This window comes from Hylobates moloch, unplaced genomic scaffold (assembly GCF_009828535.3).
Source record: "Hylobates moloch isolate HMO894 unplaced genomic scaffold, HMol_V3 SCAFFOLD_8, whole genome shotgun sequence".
In the NCBI taxonomy this organism is placed as follows: Eukaryota; Metazoa; Chordata; class Mammalia; order Primates; family Hylobatidae; genus Hylobates; species Hylobates moloch.
This window is the reverse complement of record NW_026652283.1, coordinates 1630342-1653045: the sequence shown is the minus strand read 5'-3', so window position 1 is coordinate 1653045 and position 22704 is coordinate 1630342. Positions and strand designations below refer to the sequence as shown.

Genomic DNA, 22704 nt, shown 5'->3' with positions numbered 1-22704 from the left:
GACTACATGTTGATTATGACACATTTCAGGTACTAGGGAACCCTGCCAGGGGCTGCAAAGAGCACTGGGCTGGCAATCAGGACCAGGCTTTCTGCCTCCGTATCTGCAAGTCCAGTGGAGTCTTTGAGCTAACAGCATCGGATCCCTTCAGGTCCCAGGCTCTGCCCCAGACCAGCTGAATATGAATTCCTGGTGTTGGGGACCCAGCACTCTGCATTTTTACAAGCACACTAAGGTGTAGGACCTGCGCAGGATCTGGAGGTTCTCATCTGAAGTCCCAGAAGCTTAAGCTGTGATTGCCATGTTCCCTTCCTGCCCCAACATTCTGTGACTCTCAGCAGAAGCTCACTTGCTTTTCTCAGGCTGGTTTCCACATTCTCCAGCCACATTCCTACAGCGTCACTGGTCACTTCACAGACAGCTGTCAATCCACCAGGATTCAACAAGCAAGTGACAAGTAACTATACCCGTATGCCAACCTACTTAGAAAAATAGGTCAGTGGATGCAACAACCACGCTGGTATTTGAGCACAACTTGCTCCCACATCAGAAAGAAAACTGGTTTACCTACCACTTGCCATGACTCTGCAGGAAAACCTTACTCTGATAAGGATTATCCATCTCCCTCCATGAACACAGAAGTGACTTCTGGGGATTGTGGACAATCATTCTCAGCTAATTTCTGGGGGCTCCTAAGAACAGGTTAGATTTCAGCTCTTAAACAGTTTGAGTACCTGATACAAAGTAATTCCCCAAACCTCTAGAACTGATGTGGGGAAGAACAGTAATGTTAGCTAGTGTTTCAAAACTCTATTATCATGGTTGATCTGTGCATCTGGATAGTTATGGTTAAAGGTGGTTACGATGGTTAAATGTCAATGAATGAAGACAAGGACATGGTTTTCATCTTTTGTAGACCAATTAATTTCAATCTTTTTTTTTTTTCGAGACAGGGTCTCACTCTGTTGCCCAGGCCAGAGTGCAGTGGCATGATCTTGGCTCACTGCAACTTCTGTCTCTCAGGTTCAAACAATTCTCCTGCCTCAGCCCCCAAGTAGCTGGGATTACAAGTATGCACCACCACGCCTAGCTAATTTTTGTATTTTTAGTAGAGATGGGGTTTCACCATGTAGGCAAGGCTGGTCTTGAACTCCTGACCTCCAGCGATCCACCCACCTCAGCCTCCCAAAGTGCTGGGATTACAGGCATGAGCCACCCTGCCCGGCCATAACTTCAATCATTTTCTTTCATGAAAATGAAATGTCACCTTGAAAGTATCAACCAAAGGAATCTGGGTAACAGTGTGAGTTAGCTACAGGTAAAATAACTCTAGGTCTGAGGTTCTTGGTTGGGTCAGAACATTCTCCTTCAGGTACTAAAGAGACAGGTAGTATGTATGGCATAAATGCCCTCAGGCAGAATCTCTTTTAAGCAGTTTTGCAATATCATTTGCTCATTATAACCCAAATTAACACATTAATTATTTCTCCAGAAATAGTTTTCTAGAATAAAACTGATGTCTTTCTGTAGTTACCGACTCACCTGCATGCTGGTCACTCTACAGCAGCCTGGTTCCGTGTCTCCCTCAATCACTCCTTCCTCCCTTTTTAGGATAATAACATCTCCCTTCCTAGATCCCCAAGCTCAGCCTTACCCTCCTGGCCCCAGATACTGGAGTCCAAAACTGCAGACAGCAACACAGAGGAGACAGCAAAGGGCATCCCGTGCTTTACCAGTGACCCAGGGAACAAGCCAGGGTTCGCTTGGTAGGCTATCAAACGGGGGAAGGGAAAGGGGAAAGTCAACGTGAGGTTTCAACTTAAATCTCTGAATTCCCTTGTTCATAGTAGTAATATTAATGGCTACCACTTCCTGAGTGTTTAACTGTGCTAGCTCTTGGGGTGAATGCCTCAATGCATCACCTTATTTAATTCTCAAAACATTCTTCTGTCCCTCTCCCTAATCACCAGACCCTATAGTCTAAGGAGTCTCAATTTCCTTACCCTCAGCCACACTGCAGAGTTCTAAAGATCAAATAAAAAATAAAAGGAGACTCATGAAAGATCAGCATGGGTCCAAATAAGGAAAGGGAGCAAAACCTCCATGGAGGGCATTTAATGTCAGAGAGAAACCGCACACCTGGGGCAGAGATGATGAGCGCTCCGGGCCCGCCAGCCTGACCCGTTGCAGTGTCCTGTGGTTTGTGAGGCCTCCCTCGGTGGAGGAGTGACAGCAGCAGCTCAAGCTTCCCCTCCCCGGGGGGGAAGACAGTGTAACGTCCACGCAGCCTGGTCATGCACCCTGGCTTCTGCAGCCCAGGCGCAAACATTCAGTTCAGGGCTTTCCTGACATGTCAGGTCAAACGGCCCCCTTTCCTCTTCAGGTAGGAGCCAGTGAACTGTGGAGGATGAAGAATTCTCGCTGGAAAGGCAGGCCCGAAGTCCGGGAGGTGCAGATCTCTCTGTGGTCACCGGGCCAGAGATGACCTTGGACTTCTCCTTATTTTAGGGAAGGAGCCGTTCCTGCTGCACATACGCACGTGAATGAAAGTGTAAGAGAGCACCAGGCCTCTTATGGAACCCATCTACATTCTGGGCAAGACCCTGAAGATATCGAGGTTGAAGCTGAGTTCCCGCCACCTTCATAGGGCCTCTTGGCCTAGTGGCCAGGGTCACAGGCAGTCATCTAACCAACAAAGACTCTAGACTTCCAGACAAGAACATCTCCTCCAGCCAACCACAACCTCCCTCCTCTAGGCCATGGTGGACAGACGGTAAAGATTTCCAAGTCCCTACATCCTGAGAGTCCTCGCCAGAGGGAGAGAAAAAGCCCCGTCTCCCACCCACCAAGAGGAGAGAACCAGCAAAGTCCACTCCTCGAAGATCTCCAGCGTCTCTTAAATAAGCTTTTCCTTTCCATTTTCATCTTTTCATTATTTAGCATCCATCCATTTATTTATACAAATATAAAATAGATTTATATAGATTTATATAATATAGACCTTTGTGAGGCAGAGTGCAGGGGGGCCGGGAGCAGGCCCTCCGGCTATTTACAGATGTACTGGTCCACGATCTCCGTGCACTTCTTGCACTTGACGAAGCAGCACCAGTGGAACTTGCAGTGGCAGCGCTCCACCTGCACGCTCTTGAACTGGTTGTAGCCGCGCCCGCAGCACATGAGCTCACAGCCATCCATGCCCTCTGAGGTCTTGTTGCAGAGGCGGCCCTGCGTGCCCAGGGAGCCCGTGCTCTCGTTGCGCAGGCAGTAGTCGGGGCTGGGGTCCACGTAGACCAGGTCCTCCGGGGTGGGCTGGGTGAAGCGGCTGTTGACCAGCTCCAGCCGGCCCTTGCGGGTGACGCGCATGGCGGCCGCACTGTCGTACTTCTCCTTCAGCCGGTCCCCCACCTTGCGGAACTCAGCCAGCTGCAGCCAGCAGGTCTTGAGGCTGCAGGACCCCGAGACGCCGTGGCATTTGCAGGCTACATCTGCCATCTTATACACAGCCTAAGGGAAGAGAAAGAAGGCAGTAAGAAGGAGGATCCCGGCGGAAGAGGCCCAGACGGTGGCTGGTAGCCACAGGCCTAGTACACAGGAGGGGCCAGTAGGGTAGGGGATAGATAGCTTTTCAAATGCATGCAAAGATCTTTCCAGGATGCTCGGGTGCTCAGGGGGAAACCATAAAAGAGGCACCACAGAAAAGAACCCTGGGGCGGCAAGGCGACCTGTTCCCATCAGCCGGGAGGATGGCACCAGGCACTTTCACTTTCTACTCTAGTTTCTCATTCCTCAAAACCTGTTACAATCAATGCATCCTTTTCACAATCGGAAAACAAAGATATCTCCATCTTGATCAAAGCCTCAGACAAATAAATAATAACCAACAAAATACAGCCAGGCACTGTGGCTGGTGCCTGTAGTCCCAGCTACTGGGGAGGCTGAGGAAGGAGGATCACTTGCGCCAAGGAATTTGAGGATGCACCAAGCTCTGCTTGTGCCACTGCACTCCAGCCTGGGCAACACGGCAAGACTCCATCTCTAGAAACAAAGCAAAACAAAACAAAACAACAAAATGTGTCCAGCCTTTGCATAATAGGAGCACAAGTCAGAAAAAAGAATCCAACTGTATCACAAGCCTGTCACAGAAATCACTGGCATAGCCCTGGTTAGCCCCAAACTCTCCCTGATCCTGTCGAATGCCTGAGAATTAAATGGCCCCTTTCCCCATGTTACCATGTAGTCACTAACTCCATAGAGTCATCAGGAGTCTTGCCATAGCCACCCATTTGTAAGCACGACCACTTTCTTCCTCCCTAGCAGCCCCCAGACACCCCCTTGGGAGAGGCGGAGTAACACCGTGAAGCAAGGTGCAAGGGAACCGCAAGGAGCTGGGCCTGCCTGCTGAAGCAGTTCGTCTAAAACAACAGAAGTCACGGAACCACCACAACTGGAGTAGATTTGAACCTGAGTTATCCCAAACCAAAATGTAAAAGCAAGAGCAGACCAGAAAGCTGCTTACAAAGTGCTTTTCAATGGCAGCATACTGACGCACCATGGCAACCAACCCTGGCAGCAGGCCCAGACGTGCAGATGGCGGGTTGAAAACGCAAGCCGGCTGCAGAGCGTTTTCTTATGCACGGCTATTGTCACCAACTGAGTCAGGACTCCTTTTTCAAGGGTTTCTCTTAGATTTCTTTTCAAGAGCCCCCAGATTGTCTTTATTCAGAGCTAAGCAGAGACCACTGCAGGTGCAAGAGACAGCACAGCCATCATCAGAGCATATGACTGTTGGCAAAAGTCTTCCTCAGTTTTTTCTGGTATGGAATTATTCCACTTTATGGTGGAGAAACTGAAGCTCTAGAGAGGCTCACTAACCTCCAAGGCCACCCAGAAAGGACTCAGAATCACAAGCACTTATCCACTCCAATCTCGGAGCTTAAAGTTGGCTTAGAGCAGAGGAGGCAGGAAGGCTCTTCCCAAGGTTAAAGGCACCAGCACTTAGCCAGGCAGCTCCAGGTCCAAGACATAAAGGAACTGACACCCCATCCTGACAGACACTTCAGCGATGGGACCTGCAATTTCCCTTCCGTCCCAAGTGCCCTGGGTCTGAGCTGCAGCCTGACATTCCTCTGGACATGGTCCTTGGTTTAGAGAGGGATGACAGGTGTCTGGCACTGCTGAGAGGAGGAAACATTAAGAGTTGGAAACTGCACCTTGCCACTTAGCAACTCGGAGCACGGATAAGCATCTCTTGCAGGGGCAAACACGCAGACAGAGTTGGGGAAGGGGAGTCGGAGCAAGACTCTGCAGGGCAAGGACCAGAATTTTAGGAAAACAAATCCAAGAGGAAGTGCACCAGTTTCAACACCCCTCCATCCTTCCCCGAATCCAAAGACATTGTGGAGATAGGAATATCCACATTTTTTAAAGTATTTTACTATTGATTTTATATATATATATCTCTCCTTTTGTAGATTTATATATATATATATAGGCACCTTTTGTAGGCGATGGGAGAAATGCTGATTTTCAGCCCAGACTGCTGATTCAGCAAGAAAAAAAATGCTTTAAAAAATGTTTTAGTTCTATGATCTGTCCCTGGAAAAGCCCCCTCTCAGCTCCTCTTCCACTTCTATCTAATGGTGTGCTGAGCCTGGTGACAGACAGGAATGTTACAGGATTAGGCACTAGGCTTTTATCTGGAAAATGCTTAGAAATCCTTGAGTGGCAAAACAACATCAGCCACTGGTGTTGCCGCCACTGTCTAAGGAGGAGCTACTAGATGCTCTTGCAGGCCAAGAGAAACTTCTGGCAAAGTAGCCTAAGATTTACTCTGTGTCAAGACATCAGATCCTGGATAATCTTTTTTTCTTTTTAATCTGGTTCCAAAATAGTTGTCTATTTTCCATCCCAGCCATCACTCAGTCCTTGCTGAAGAACTTTGTGTGTAGGTGTGAGGAGGCAAGCAGTGAATACCTCTACCCTCAGATGGTGACTCATGGCCGAGGCCTGTTCCTTGGAGAGAGGATAAAAAATAAAGAAGTCCAGGAATTCCCAACCTGAAGCAGGCAGAGGCAAAGGGAGAGATAAGGAGTTAAGGAAGAGGAGAGGTGTGGGGCCTGAAGGAAGGGGCTAAGCGGGGAGGCAGACAGGGAAGGTGTGCAAGCCAGGAACAAGCCCGACGGGAGGGAAGGCTGCCAGATAAGAGCCCGGACAAGACAACAAACAATTAAGGGCAATAAAGTGAGACAGACCCAGCAGCAGGGGAAAGGGGAAGAGTGGGTGTCACCTGCCTGATCACAGGCACCTGCGGACACCACAGCACAGCTCAGCAGAGCCACAAGCAGCCTCCGTGAATCTGACCTCTCCCGAGGAGGCAACACGGAACTCCTCTGTGCATATCCATCTGCCCCACCCACATACAGCACACGGAGGGTTGAAGCAAAGGGGCAGAGAGGGCGATCCCTGCCCACAGGAACCTACCGCCAACCTACCAAGGCAAAGGTATAGTAAGGAATACCTGAGAAGAGCAAGAGCGCCCGACTGAAGATCAGGCAGGAGAAAAACTACCAACAATGGGGACTGGGGAGGGCAATGTTTCAACTAAGATCTCAAAAACTGGATCGACTTTGGGCATTCAGGAGATAAAGTGCGGATCTTAACCCCTTCACTGACATCTCTACTCCTCAGGCTCAGACACCCAAAGACGGGGGCGAATGGACTGGGAGACAGCCAGGACGCCTGGTAGACCAGGTGGCTCCACACACGCCCTGAGCAGAAGTCATCTGAGATGGCTCCAGTCTCTCTGCCCTGGGTTAGCCTATCATAATCACAGATCAGCAATTACCAGAACTCCTAACATCACCACAGACTGACACCACCTTACACACACCCTTTTCTGGGAAACAAAAGTAGCCTCCGGATAGGGGAAGTGTAAGGAAGACCCTGGGCATATAACCCACTCTAGTCTCTACCTGATGTCCTATGGCTGATGACGCTATGCACACAGGTGCACCACATTCCATCTGGCCAATACTACAACATCCCCATTCAGACAAAAGACACTTCCTCTTCCATTTCTTTGATATGTGCTCCAATATATGAGTTCACATTTTTTTCTTTTCTTTTTTCTTTTTTTTCTGAGACAGAGTCTCGCTCTATTGCCCAGGCTGGAGTGCAACGGCAGGATCTCGGCTCACTGCAACCTCCGGCTCAAGCAATTCTCCTGCCTCGGCCTCCCAAGTAGCTGGGATTACAAGCGTGTGCCACCATGTCTGGCTAACTTTTTGTATTTTTACTAGAGATGGGGTTTCACCATGTTGGCCAGCCTGGTCTTGAACTCCTGACCTCAGGTGATCCACCTGCCTCAGCCTCCCAAAGTGTTGGGATTACAGGCATGAGCCACCATGCCCGGCCTCTCATGAGTTCACATTTTAAGATTTTGCTATGTAAAGACATTTTGAGGCTTATATTCATATCCTGTTACTGAATCACCAGGGTGCCACCATTAAACTTCTAAGAAATTGCCATTCTCATTTTTTTCTTTTTTGAGATGGAGTCTTGCTCTGTTGCCCAGGCTAGAGTGCAATGGCGTGATCTAGGCTCACTGCAGCCTCTGCCTCCCAGGTTCAAGCAATTCTCCTGCCTCAGCCTCCCAAGTAGCTGGGATTACAGGTGCCCGCCACCAAGCCCAGCAATTTTTTGTATTTTTAGTAGAGACAGAGTTTCACCATGTTGGTCAGTTGGTCTCAAACTCCTGGCCTCAGGTGATCCACCTGCCTTGGCCTCCCAAAGTGCTGGGATTACAGGCGTGCGCTCACCGGCCACCATTCTCATTTTTGAGTGAGTTCATCTTTGTTACTATACCGCGCCTGGGAGCCAGAGCCAGCTGGCTTGACATAGACCCGAGTGGGAACAACACTCCGAGAAAGAAGTCCGTGCTGTTTCCTGAGAGCCCTTTTTCCAGGAGAAAGAGCCTCTCACCACCCAGTGCTCAGACCTCAGACCTTTCTCAGGGGAAACCCGGGTGGACACCCATGTTGCCCTCCGTCCCTGTCAACACTGGCTATGCAGAAGCAGCAAAAGGCAGAGCTTCCTGCGGGACAGGCCCTCCAGTCTCGTGTGGCAGAGGCAGCCATGATGGGGGACAGCAAAGAAAAGAGGAGGCTGGATGTGTGCTCAGAGGAGGGGTTTTCAGGAACAAGGTGCAGGCAGAGAGGCTTCACGCTTTCCCGCACGGCACCTAGGGGCCCAGAAGCTGCTGCCCAGGTGTGCTCTGCACGTACAATGAACCCAGCTCCCCTCAAACCTGCATTGTTGTTTCTGCTGAAACTGAGGCTTCAAAGGCAGTCACATCTTACACGAGACTGGGGAGGCTGTTTCCTTGAGCCTTAAACAGATGGCTTCCACTTATGTCTTAAAAACTCCTAGCACAGAAGTGTGTTTGTCCATTAGTACTTGAATGCGTTTTTTGACGGGGTTTCTGGATACGTATGATAGCAGTTCTTGAAAGTCGACTCTGGTTTTACCAGAGCCTTTAACAGAGCATAAACCCTAGATGAGGTCTAATGGCCTGAACATCCAATCACATTATCTATTCAAGTTGCAAAGGAGGGGTGGCCAAGACAAGAGCTCTGCTGTAATCCTTATGTCTGGAATTCTGATCCAAGCATTGCACCTAAGTCCTCTAGCAACTGTGAAATAATAAAGTAAGTAAAAAAAAAAAGAAAGAAAAAGCATATATGCCCATTGGGAAGTGGGGCATTTTGAAAAGGATTTGTTCAATAATGTGGACATCTGAATTTGCAATTGTAGGTAAGAATCTTCACGGTCAGACTAACCCGGTTCCTCGATGGCCAGGCCCCAGCTGGTGGCACAGCCCGGGAACAGCCCCGTAGGTCTGCAGTGCTGGGGAGGCCGGGGGGGCCCAGCTTACCCTGCGACCGGCCTCGTTGTTTTGCAGGTTCATGAGCACCCGGCCCTGCTCCTCCGACCCTCTGGCAAAGTTCTTCTCTCGCTCCCGGGCATCCACAAACTCCTTGGCGAAGCGGTAGCCGTACTCCACATTGTCCCCACAGCCACCCCACAGCCAGTCCCGGGGCAGGTGCTTGGGCCGCGCTGTCCGGCTGCAGCCGCAGGTGGAGAGCTCGCCCTCGCGGCAGGCCCGGCTGATGGCGTTCACCACGCCCGCGGCGCTCACCGCGTAGGTGAAGGCGGTCTCTCGGCTACCTGCAAAATGAGGCAGGGGCAGTAAGGGGGTGCACTCTCCTCTCCCGGAGACCTGGCCTTCTCCCCATCTCCCCCGACTGACGTTCACACCACAGCCTCTGCTGACACTCCTGGGGCAGGGGGCTCAGGCGGGGCGCTTTTCGCTTCCCGTAGCTCTAAAGGGCTGAAATCTGCTCAGTTTTACTTCCGCCTCTTGGCCCTAGCTCAGCCCCATGAAACCATCCGGAATAAAACAAGTCCCTGGCCGGGCGCGGTGGCTCACGCCTGTAATCCCAGCCCTTTGGGAGGCCGAGGCGGGTGGATCACGAGGTCAGCAGTTCAAGACCAGCCTGGCCAAGATGGTGAAACCCCCGTCTCGACTAAAAATACAAAAAAATTAGCCGGGCGTGGTGGCGGGTGCCTGTAATCCCAGCTACTTGGGAGGCTGAGGCAGAATTGCTTGAACCCAGGAGGCGGAGGTTGCAGTGAACCGAGATCATGCCATTGCACTCCAGCCTGGGCGACAGAATGAGACCCTGTCTCAAAAAAAAAAAAGCTGGGCGCGGTGGCTCACACCTGTAATACCAGCACTTTGGGAGGCCGAGGCGGGCAGATCACGAGGTCAGGAGATCGAGATCATCCTGGCTAACAACACGGTGAAACCCCGTCTCTACTAAAAATACAAAAAATTAGCCGGGCGTGGTGGCTCACGCTTGTAATCCCAGCACTTTGGGAGGCCGAGGCGGGCGGATCACGAGGTCAGGAGATCGAGACCACGGTGAAACCCCGTCTCCACTAAAAAAATACAAAAAATTAGCCGGGCGTGGTGGCGGGCGCCTGTAGTCCCAGCTACTCGGAGAGGCTGAGGCAGGAGAATGGCGTGAACCTGGGAGGCGGAGCTTGCAGTGAGCCGAGATTGTGTCACTGCACTCCAGCCTGGGCTACAGAGCGAGACTCCGTCTCAAAAAACAAACAAACAAACAAAAAACAAGTCCCTCCGGCGCTGGCCTGCACTAATATCCACTGTGGAAAAGCCTGTGTGACTTGCAGATTCCTAGGAGGGAGACCTCAGCGGAGGGAAGAATAGGCATTCAGAAACACACAGAACATGGGAGTCGAACAGAATGAGGCTAAGGAAGAAATCATGGGATCAAGAGTAGGACGTTGTATCCTAGCAGAAATGTCTCCCCCACAGATGCCATTTCTCACGCTCTATAAGCTGCACATGTGCACATCTGTCTGTCTGTACTGCTGCCATTATCTAGCTAGACAGTGGCAGAGGCCAGGAGTCAAAAATGAACTAGAATTACAACGTCTAGAAAAATCCAAGCTGTCTTCCCCTCTCTTCCACAGGATCCACACTGCCTCCTAACTCAGAAGAACCGGGAACCACATCTACAGCACCTACAACTCCAGACACTCATCACAGTCCCTCTAAATACCCAGATCATTTTCCAGCAGAAAATCCCAACTGTGTTTCCCTTTACTGCTGCGGTGAACCACCTAAACATACAATGTATGTTCTGTTTCAGTAAAATGTCTGTTTCAGAATGCTCAGCTATCAGGGACATGCGAGCCCAAATCACATCCACTAGGATGGCTATCATCAAAAAGACAGCCAATAACAAGTTGGTGAGAATACAGGAAAACCAGAAGCCTCCCATACTGTGGGTGGGAATGGTAAGCGGTGCAGCTGCTTTGGAAAACAGTCTGGGAGTCTAAGGCTAACAGTCACAAGGTTAAACGTAGAGTTCCCATATGACACAGCAATTCCACTCCTACAAACACAGGCAAAGCTCCTCGTTTTATTGTGCTCAGCTTTCTTGTGCTGTGCAGGTGCTGCATTTTTTGTTTTGTTTTTTGTTTTTTTGAGGCGGAGTCTTGCTTTGTCGCCCAGGCTGGAGTGCAGTGGCACGATCTCAGCTCACTGCAAGCTCCGCCTCCCGGGTTCACGCCATTCTCCTGCCTCAGCCTCCCGAGTATCTGGGACTACAAGTGCATGCCGCTGTGCCCGGCTAATTTTTTGTATTTTTAATAGAGACGGGGTTTCACCATGTTACCCAGGATGGTCTCGATCTCCTGACCTCGTGAGCCACCCGCCTGGGCCTCCCAAAGTACTGGGATTACAGGCATGAGCCACCGCGCCTGGCCAGTGTTGCGTTTTTTACAAATTGAAGGTTTGTGGCAATCCTGCTACTATCAGTGCTACTTTTCCAATAGGATGTACTTACTTTGTGTTTCTGTGTCAGCATTTTTTAGCAATAAAATAATTTTAATTAAGGGATGTACCTTTTTTTAAGATGTAATGTTATTACACACTTAAGACTATAGAATAGTGTAAACATAACTTTTATATGCACTGGAAATCCAAAAAATTCATGCAATTCACTTTATTGCATATTCACTTTTTTGCAGTATGGTGGAACCAAATCTGCAAACCTGCAATATCTCAGAAGTATGCCTTTATACCCAAGAGAAACGAAAACATGTCCACACAAAAACTGACATAGGAATACTTCTTGCAGCATTATTCATAACAGGCAAAAAATGGAAACAACCAAACTATCCATCAGTGGGAAAATGGGTAATCAAAATGTGGTATTATCCATGCAATGGAATATTATTCAGCCATAAAAAGTGCCTGGGCGTGGTGACTCACACCTGCAATCCCAGCAATTTGGGAGGCCGAGACAAGAGAATCACTTGAAGCCAGTAGTTTCAGAACAGCTTGGCAACATAGCAGTACCCCATCTCTACAAAAACATTAAAAAAGAAAAAATTAAGCTGGGTGTGGTGGCTCATGCCTGTAATCCCAGCACTTTGGGAGGCCAAGGAGCATGGATCACCTGAGGTCAAGAGTTCGAGACCAGCCTGGCCAACATGGTGAAACCCTGTCTCTACTAAAAATACAAAAACTAGCCAGGCAGGCACCTGTAATCCCAGCTACTCGGGAGGCTGAGACAGAAGAATCATTTGACCCCAGGAGGCAGAGGTTGCAGTGAGCCGAGATCACACCATTGCACTCCAGCCTGGGCAACAAGAGTAAAACTCCATCTCAAAAAAAAAAAAAAAAAAAAAAATAGCTGGGCATGGTAGCATGTGCCTGTAGTCCCAGCTACACAGGAGGCTGAGGTGGAAGAATTGCTTAAGCCCAGGAGTTGGAGGCTGCAATGAGCTATGATTACACCACTGCACTCCAGCCTGGGCAACAGAGTGAGACCCTGTCTCAAAAAAAAAAAAAAAAAAAATATATATATATATAGACTGCAACACAGACGAACTTTTAAATCATTGTGCTAAGTAAAAGGAGCCAATCACCAAAGGCCATGTATTATATAATCCCATTTATAAGAAATGCCCAGGATAGGCAAATCCATGGAGACAGAAAGAATAGGTTGCCTAGGGTTGGGGGCTGGGGTATGGAGTGACAGTTAACAGGCATGCAGTTTCTCTATGGAGTGGTGAAAATGTTATGGAATTAGACAGTGGTGATGGTTGCACAACCTTGTGAATATGCTAAAAGTCACTGAATTGTACACTTTAAAATGGTGAATTTCATGGTATGTGAGTTATATATCTCAATAAAGTTGTTATAAGAAATAACAAATGATACTTATAGAGACTTAGATATGGAGAGAAGGGAGTGATTCTTAGCAGGAAACAGATTCAATCCTGATCTCAGAGATTAAACCAGGCAGAATCCCAGAGTCTTGTCTTGGAAGGTAGAAAGGGAAGCAGACTGAAGTCTGAAATCAATCGATAGGTCTAGAGAAATCTCCCCCTTGGCCCTACTTCTTGATTATCTATCTGGGCATGACACAGTGGAGTTTACAAACAGACCATGCTGAGTGAGTCCGTTTTGCTCTATTAACCACTGGCTGCCTTCTGGTCAGCTGTGAAATAGGAACAGCCCAAGAAAAAGCGAAATGATGGCAGGAAGTTACACTCATGATTCGGCCAATAGGACCTGGTCTACGGGGCTCAGAATGTGACAAGGAGCACTGGGGATGGTAAGACGGCCAAAGAGCCTCTGACGGAGGAGGGTCTGGGCCCCACTTTGAGGAATTCATCTCCTTAAAATGCAGCCTCAACCACCTGACACGGCATCCTGGAACGCAGGGAGCCTCCCAAGCTTCAGCCCCGAGCCACCCTCCATATCCACCCGAAGCTTTCCCTCTACAGAGTTCCTCAGACAAGTGGGCTGGGTTTTCAAGGCAATCCATTCCATCTTTTTAAAATGACTCTAATCACCAGAATGCTCTTTCTTGTATTAAGCTGAAATATGCCTCCTTATGATTCCTGCCTGCTGCACTTGCACTGTGCTCTAATCCCTTTCCCATTTGACAGCTCTTCAGTGTTTGAAAACAACTATTAAGCCTTTTACGTTTTCACTTTTCCAAGCTACATATGTCTGATTTATTTCTATCATTCTTTAGCAAACATACTTTTCAGAGTTCAATCAGCCCTCTGAGAATTGCCTTCTAAGATCACGTGCCTGCGGCTGAACTAACACACCAGACATTCTGTGCTCTGACAGTTCTAACCTATCATGACTGTTTGGGATCCTGACTTGTCCTCTGGTGCGCTGTCTGCCTCCTTCAGTCAGGTCTTCATCAGAAGCTGAGAGTGGGCAGCTCTGCCTTCACGGGGCAGCCTCTGGGCCCTTGGGTAAGCCTACTAAGTGCCATCTACTGTTGCTACCTTCAGCAAGAAAGAGATAATTCAGGGCTTCAGAATGGATATGCAATGTGGGGGTTTCTCTATATATGCAACAGTTCAGAGTTGAATCTCTAACCATCTCAAGAATAAACAGCTAAAACAAAAAAGCAGCCATGGAGCTACTAAAGGGACATGCGTCTTTTCCCTACAGGAGACAGCAGAGCAATTTCATGGCCTGTCTGTCCCATAGCAGCCCAAGGTGCCTCCAGGCTCCCTAGGCAGAAGCTGGGCAACGGGCCGAGGCTCCTCCAAGCTGCTGTGCTGCCCTCTGGTGACCAACTTTTGCAGCGGCTTCAAAGGAGAAAGGAAGCCTTAAGACAGTCATTCTCAAGACAGGGAGAGGCAGGACTCACCAGGGGCTACTCTGGGCTCAGGGGGGAGGACTGGAGGACAGCCTCCTAGGTAGCATAAGCCTTCAGTGATGCTATAAAAAGGAAGGGGGAAAATTAGGCAAACAGAAGGGTTCCATTTTGTAACAGAACAGGGCACAGAGAGATGGGCTCTCTTCGACAGGGTTTGCTTTCGCTAGGCACCTATTGCACATCTGAACCCAGCGGAGTGTCTTTTCCTGCCAACCCCTTTCTTTCCTAAAGTACAGCCTCATTTTGGGGCCTTTATGCACATGAAATACACATAAAAAGGATCTAGCCAGCATCAGGCCTGCATTAGGTCCCCAATAAACATGAACTCCACTGAAGAGATGAGAGGAGACTCTGCACCTGGACTGTCCTAGTTTCCTTGCCCAAAACACAGGGCAGGGAGTGCTGCCAAGATTTTCGCCAGAAAGAAGAGACAAATGCCAGGTGGGTTTGAGAAGAATCAATAAACTGTGAGTAAATCCCACTAACCCCCCAAATCCACTCTTTTGGGAAAGCCGCCCCAGGAACACTAGGACCTTCCTTTTATGCACCCTGAGTTGATACTGAAGGAAGCAAGAGAGCAGCAAATTTCAACGTGTACTTTTCCCATCTTTAATTCCCTCTCTGTCTTTAAAAAAATTTTTTTTTATAGAGACAGAGGTCTCACTATGTTGCCCAGGCTGGTCTTGAACTCCTGGCCTCAAGGAATCCTCCTGCCTCAGCCTCCCAAGGTGCTGGGATTACAGGCGTGAGCTACTGCGTTGGGCCTTACTTCTCAATATGGGACAGAGAGGGTAGGGAAGGAGGTCTGGAATAACTGGGAGGGGGAAGGAGCCTTCCAAGTATCCTCCCTAAGAGAGGAGCACGAAGACATCTCTACCTCCCCGACTCCCCTCCCAGGCTGAAATCCCTCTCTGGGGAAACTCCAGCCTCAGGTAACCTATTGAAGGGAGGTGTTCTGGGAGAATGTCAGGCAGAAAGAACACAGCATTCTAACACTTCCCTTTTATGGCCCTGGGGATAAGACCCAGTAGAATAGAGCCGGATTTCTCAATTTCTTGCCAGAGAGGGGAGGATTGCATTTCAAAAGGACCTAAAACAATTAGACCTCCGATCACACCTCCATCTAAGCAATAGGGTGGCCCAAGAATCCTTGGCCAGCAGTGGGAGAGGGGAAGGGACAGGAATCCAGAAGACTTGGCCCTCTCCCTCATCTTTTCTGACCCCTTCCCCCACGTTCACACATCCCTTTCAAATGAAAAAGCTGGGACTGGATGGGGTTGGGTTAGTGACAGCTATCACCACTTTGGCCAACATTTCTATCTCTCTTTCAAAGGTTCAAGTGGAAGAGGCAAAAATCCAACAGACATTCAGGGCTGCAATTTCTAGTTCTCCACCCAAGGCTCTTTTCTGTGCTGAGACACAAAGGCAGTGGCGGTGGGTGGCTCTCCTAATCCACTCTAAGTCAACTCAGATGTTCTGCCCCCTCTCAGTGAGTCCCAAGCTGCCTGCCCCAAGTGAGGCTGGAAGGCAGAGGGCTAGAGGAACATCGAGCGTGTGGTTTCTGCAGCCTCCTAGACCTGCTTCCTCGTGTGCCTCTCTCGGTGCACACTGCTGCCAAGCCTAGAGAGCCCAATTAGGCTGCATTTGGGCTCTCCCTGTGCCAGTCCTGAGAGAGCTTAATTGCTCCCAAACAAGATGAAGGCATTTCCTCAGCGGAGTCCTCTTGTAATGGCCTCTTACCTATCTGCATGACTCTCCCAAAGACAGACGCGTTGTCCACGGTGCTGCAGTTCCACCGCCGCTGCCGGAACTGGTGCTGGCATTCCTTGATGCCAGTCTTGGCTCCCTCCCCTATGTAGGCCATGTGCTCCTGGTACAATTGGCACAGCTTCCTCTGGCCAGGGGAGAGCCCGGGAAGCTGACTGCACACGGGCTGGGCACTGATGATAAACATCTCAGGTCTCTGCACCGGGTTCAAAGCTAATGACCTACGACAGCAATCCAGAAAGGGGAAAAAAAGGTCCAGGAGTGAGCATACGCCTGTGTGCAGCATTAAGTCATTCATTCAGCGCATTTATTGAATGCTTCCCTGTGTACAAGGCCCTGGAAAGAAAAATTAGTAAATCAGAGTGCTGGCCTTCAAAGGACAAACTGAAGGAATCTGAGGCACAAACACAAAGGACATGGCAGATGCCAAATGTCCCAGATCGAGCTTCTGGGTCTGCTGTGATCAGATAAGAAAATAGCTCTTATGTGATCAGATAGGAAAATAGCTCTTATGTGATCAGATAGGAAAATAGCTCTTATGGCTGAAGCGAAGCCTTTATAAGGAAATGGCCAGAATGTGAACTGGGATCGCTTCTTGGCCTTTTGGCTAAGATCAAGTGCAGAATGTGAACTGGATCTTAAGAAGGGGGGGGGGGGGCGAGGGGGGGTCAGGCAGGTAAGAAGACAAGGGGTAGGGAGCAGCTCTTCATTTTAAGTAGAGGGCAAACAGAGCCAAACCTCAATGGGAGAGCACAGGCTTCATTCAATGAGTAGGAGTGACTAGTTCAGTGCAGCCCAAGTACATGATAAGCCATGGAAAGCAATCAATTCCTTTGTGTGGTACTCCCCTTGTGCCTTTAAAATCCAATCACTTGGCCGGGCACGGTGGCTCACGCCTGTAATCCCAGCACTTTGGGAGGCCGAGGCAGGCGGATCACGAGGTCAGGAGATCGAGACCATCCTGGCTAACACGGTGAAACCCCGTCTCTACTAAAAGCACGAAAAATTAGCCAGGCGTGGTGGCGGGCGCCTGTAGTCCCGGCTACTTGGGAGGCTGGGGCAGGAGAATGGCGTGAACCCGGGAGGTGGAGCTTGCAGTGAGCCGAGATCGCACCACTGCACTCCAGCCTGGGCGACAAAGCGAGACTCCATCTCAAAAAAAAAAACCAAAAAAAAAAAAAACCCAATCACTTTACATACACCACGATCTAGTCTACGTGTTTTCACTGCCATGTCTCACTTTGAGCTTCCCCTCATCCACTCTCCACCAGTTCAGAGGCTCTCCCGTTTGCTCATCATCTGCCAGCCATATAGAGTGTTAGACGAGAAGGCTGCAGATTTGCCATCTGAGTAAAAATGCTAGTGGCAGAGACCATGCAAAATAGGTGGTGATCGCCTGCCATTTCCATGTCAACTTGGCAATGACAATAGCCTTTAAAACACAAGAAGAAAGCCAGCCACCCATGGTGCTGTGAACCCCTCATCTGGCCTTCAGACTTAGAAAAGAGGAATTCTATCTCCTACCAGCAAAACACACAAAACAAAGGAACAAAAAACTACCAAGTATTGATATTCTTGTTGACTCAACAGCAATTTCTAACAATTCATGGGCATGAAGGGAAGGTCCAAGGAAAAGGCATGTGGACAGGATTCGAGAAAAAAATCAAATGAACGGATCCTTTATCCTCAGGGAACCCTTACAAAGATAAGGGTTGAGACACAGAGCGTTCTTAGTTTTCCTGGCATAAAAGAGGCCCTTAGTACTCCTAGGAATCAAGGTACCATCGTGACACACGGTGCCCTCCCTCCTCATCTCAGTCGCTGAAGGAGGCCTCCGGCTGTGCAGGCAGGACCTCAGCCCCTCTCACTCACCACCAGGAGTTGGCGTCTGTCAGAAGCTGAGCCCAGCTGGACAGCAGAGCAGCCGTGAACAGCAGCAGCAGGCTGGGCATGGTCGGCATCAGCCCTCCCCAGTGCCCTGGGACTGACAGCTTCCAGAGTAGGGCTCCCTGGAGAAAACAGAGATAGAGAGTCAGTGTGGAAACTCAGCGGATAAGGGCAGACCAGGAGCCGGGGTGAGGTGGAGAAAATTGCACCGATGCTTACATGCTGCGTGCTCCCCACAAAGAAGCTCGGCCTCTTTCCAGCCTTCACCTCCCCCGGCTTATCTTCCCACCCTAGGACTACTGTCTCTTACCCCAAACTGTGGGAACCCCTGGCAGGACCTAATTTCCAAAGAAATAATGAGCTGAGAAACCAGAAACAGAAATGAAAACAAGTAATTTCAAGAGCGGAGCTTGCTGCGTTCCTCCGTTCCGCATCCGAGACGCCACTTAGGCTGTTGCAGCACACCTGTGCTTGCTGCAGACCATCCAAAGAAATGAGGACCGTCCTATCCACTCCCCCACGTCCCCACCTCTCATTCCAGCCCAGAGACTGATTTCTCTGACCCTCAGGCTCTCCTTTGTGGGATTAAAACATTTTGGTGAATTGGATTTACCTGCACCCAGGGAGGAGTTTCCCCTCTCCATCTGTGCCCTTCTCACCCTCAGCAGGTTTTCTGAGTCCCAACCCTTGTGTACAGATCAAGGACTTTTCACTTTCTCAAGGCACCTTCTCTGAGAAATGTAAAAGCCACACCGCCAACCGCCCGCCCAGAAAGCTTTGGTGGCTGAGGTGGTGCCTCCCTAGGCGGCCCTGCCCCTCCTGGCACCGTGGTCCTCCGAGGGTGGCACTGAGCACCTTGCCCAGCAGCTGCGCCGGGGACACTGCCAACGCCAGGCGGCAGCTCTGGCATCAAATGCCTGAGCTGAGGACGCATCTTCCAGATGCCACACCGAGCCTCCCACCTCTTGGCCTCCTGTCTGCTGTAACTCACGCCTGTTCCTCTATCCATCCCCGAGAACCCCTGTCCCCAGGCCCTCAGACACACAGCAGATCCGTGCTGCTGGACCCTAGAGCGAGCCTACGCCTAGAGACACACGCCCCCTGCGGCTCCCCTGCGGTCCTCTGGGGCCTCCGTCTGGGCGTGACCCGCGCCTCCAGCGGCCTCCCCGGGGCCCCAGAGGCCCCGGACCCGACGCGCGCAGCCCCGCGAGCCCCGGCTCACTGCACCACTCTCGCGCGTCGACGTCCCCAGACTCTCCGGGAGCGGGCGGCAGGTGCTTCGGGTCATCAGCCCAGGAAGTATTTTTGTCCTGGGGCCACCAGGAGAGGAAGGTGGCCCGAGCAGGATCCAGGAGAGCTGGGACACAGCCTTTCCCCAACCCCCTTTTGATTTTCCTTCTGGAAGTCTCAGCCGGGGCGGGCGCACCAACAGGCAGGTGTGTGGGGCCGGCAGGGGGCAGATCAAAGAAGAAACTTGCTCCTTCCCCTTTGTCATGCAGAGCCAGCTCGGAAATGAGCCGGCCTCCAGCCCGGGACTAACAGCTTCCACACCCGACTCTCCTCAGACCTCCCCTCCTCTGAAGGATGCCCCTCCCCCTCTCCTCTCCCCCCATAAATCCTCCTCGTCCCCCAGGGCAGAAGGTCTGTGAATGCACCGACTGGAACCACCAGAGATGGAGCAGAGATAGGGCTGGCACCAGGAGCTAATGGTTTTATGGAGGGGAGGGGACCAGGTCCCAAGTAGGGAGGACGAGAGAAAAGCTTCAAAGCGTTTCCTTGTCCAAATATCCTTAACTCCACCTACCAGTCCTTCCCGGGATTGCAGAGCTAGGGCTGCTCAGGCCCTCCTGCTTCTCCAGCCTCCTCCCCGCGGCCCCGAAGCCTCCTGCCCAGCCCATGCCCAGCCCACCACCCTGCCGCCTGCAACACCTACTCTCCCTGGGGACTTTGATCCTCACACATTTCGACCACCAGATAGTGGAGTTCTTCCTCCCCGCCTGTGACACTTGTCCCTCACACCAGTGCCTCTCACCTCTGTCACCCTTCCATCAGGCTCCAGTGAAATCTCTCTGGTCCTGCAGTTCCTAGGGTCAAACTAGGCTACATTGGGGGCCACCGTCTCTGAGCCAAAGACAGGCCTGGGTGCCTGCTAATGGTCACTGTGGCTTTGACTGCCCCCAGGACAGGCTGACACGGTAACTAGGGCCAGACTTCCCAGGAGCTGCTAATCCCGCCCTCAGTGCCTTATAAACATATATGGAGACAAGAATCACTCCCGCAGCTGTTTCTACTCCATCCCCCGCCCCCCCGCACCCCACCCCGGGCTTTCCACCAGGCTCTCAGCCCATTAAAAACGTTTTTTAAAAAATTGCCCCCCAAAATGGCTCTAACATGTGCGGTGGCTTCTTTCTCTGACTTCCAGATGTGTGGTACCTGAAACTGAACTCCCCCATACACACATATGCACGCGCGCGCACGCACACACACACACAACACACACACCAACCCCCTCAGGATGCTCTCTGTCTTGGCAGACAGATGCGAGCCAATTCTTGAGTGGCCACAGTGAGGCCAGGCAGCTGTTGGCCCTCTCTTACATTCTTGTGCTGGGGTGGGCTGGGGTGGAAGGAGAAAGGACCCCTTAGAAAGGTAAATGCTGGCGACCGGTTTCATCAGCACGGGCAGAATGGAAACTTCTTGCCTCAACCCGACTGGGGAGGCAGGAAGCTGTATGGGGACTGATGGTTTTGTGTTAATGAGCAGGTCACATTGGGACCGCTGTTTGTGGGTCACTAGTGAGATTTATAGCAGAATTCAACCAGGGGAGGCTCTCCTTGTGTAGGAAGAAACATGTGGTAAATGCCCAACAGGCAGGGAAAGGACTTTGCAATAACTACAGAATTCCCCAGGGTCTAAAAAGATTCCCCTTCCTAAGAGGCAAGTGTCAATTCAAACACACCAAACACAGTAGTTAAAAATGTGGGGCTCTTCGGGAGGCCGAGGCGGGCAGATCACCTGAGGTCAGGAGTTCGAGACCAGCCCGGCCAACATGGTGAAAGCTCATCTGTAATAAAAAAGTATAAAAAGTAGCCGGGCATGGTGGCTGCACACCTGCAGTCCCAGCTACTTGGGAGGCTGAGGCAGCAGAATCACTTGAACCTGGGAGGTGGAGGTTGCAGTGAGCCAAGATTGCACTACTGCACTCCAGCCTGGGTGACAGAACAAGACTCCATCTCAAAAAAAAAAAAAAAAAAAAAAGTGGGAACCAGGGTCTCTATTCTTTAGTAGTAGTGACTAGGAGGCTGTGGGGAGGGAAAGATGCAAAATTCCCAATCAGGTTCCTTCCAGAAGCCAGAATGAGCTGGTCAGACATCTGCTCTGTTCCTCCTCTTCATTCATCCATTCAGCCATTCAATACATTCATTAATCAAATGAATTACACACTGGGTGCCTAATATGTGCCAGTTACTGCTCTAAGTGCCAGAGACATGGCAGTGAACAAACAAATACATAATATGTTAGGTCCAGTGAATATTATGAGGAAAATAAAGAGGGGACCAGAATCAAGAATGGGAAGGGGTGGTAGTATACTTGATGTAGGGTTCTTGGGAAGACTACCCTGAAATATCTGTGCCCCCAAAACCACTGTGTAGGCAGGATGGTGGGAGGGGATGTAACGCTGCTACACCTCCAAGACCCCCTCTAGGGCACATCCAAGGTCCCTGCTGAGATGGCACTGTCCCACTTCACCATCACAACCAAAGAGGTGCGTGTTGGAAGACAGGAACTCCAAGATCTCCTCCTTTTTCTGCTAGGACTCAGTCACTCACTTTCATTCCCTTAAGGGGCCACATCCATCCAGCCTAGAGTTAGGAGACCAGAAAGAGAGACTGGGACAGGTAAAGCTGAGACCCCAAGCAACTCTGTGCTTTCTACCATACTTCAGAGCAGTGCCTGAAACAAAATCTCTGCCCCACAGGACGAGGGGTTGATTTCAGGTCATCAGCCATTCACACAAACCCACTGACGTCTAGAACTGACTCCCCAGCACCCAGGGACTCAAGCACCTCAGGACTCCTGCAGGAAATGGAGCCACCTCCCACATCCGCCCCTCCCCTCAGACAGGCACCCTCACACCCAGAAACCTATCCAGAAATAGCCACGAGCCTAGGTGGGGGCCCCTTCAAGGGTGCTGAGCAGGCTCCTTTGTCACTGAGGTCACACCTTCCAAGACGCCTTCCCTGACCATCCCTCCCAGAGAAGGCCCCCACCGCCATTATTCTACTTCTAGCTTCTTGCATGTTTTAGCCACAGCATTTAATGTGACATGGAATAGTGTGGCATGCTCATCTGTTGTGGTTTTGTTTCTGTCCCTCATATGCTCTGGAAATGGTCTTATTCACCATTTTTCTCCCCAGTGGATAGGATGGTACACAAGGGTATGTGGGAGGTGCTAGAAAAATATTTGTGGACTGAAAGGAAAGAAAAGCACTCTTACTTGGTCACCCAGTGGGGAGCTATAGAATGTGTAATTTAAAAATACACTTGGTGGCCAGGCGCGGTGGCTCACGTCTGTAATCCCAGCACTTTGGGAGGCCGAGGCGGGCGGACCACGAGGTCAGGAGATTGAGACCATCCTCGCTAACACGGTGAAACTCCGTCTCTACTGAAAATACAAAAAAATTAGCCCAATGTGGTGGCGGGCGCCTGTAGTCCAGCTACTCGGAGGCTGAGGCAGGAGAATGGCGTGAACCTGGGAGGCGGA

At 50.5% G+C, this 22704-nt stretch overlaps 1 protein-coding gene across 1 annotated transcript in view; it reads right to left on the bottom strand.

Annotated features, from left to right (window-relative positions):
• Positions 1 to 2100: 2100 nt before the first annotated feature.
• Positions 2101 to 22704, bottom strand: part of WNT5B (Wnt family member 5B) — a 123749-nt gene continuing 103145 nt past the window's right edge. Inside the window, exons 2-5 of the mRNA XM_032159289.2 lie at positions 17925 to 18061; positions 16026 to 16273; positions 8933 to 9225; positions 2101 to 3504 (exon numbers count right to left, since the gene is read on the bottom strand). Coding sequence (XP_032015180.2) covers positions 3046 to 3504; positions 8933 to 9225; positions 16026 to 16273; positions 17925 to 18061 — 1137 coding nt within the window. The 3' untranslated portion in view covers positions 2101 to 3045. The remainder of the gene's footprint in view (positions 3505 to 8932; positions 9226 to 16025; positions 16274 to 17924; positions 18062 to 22704) is intronic.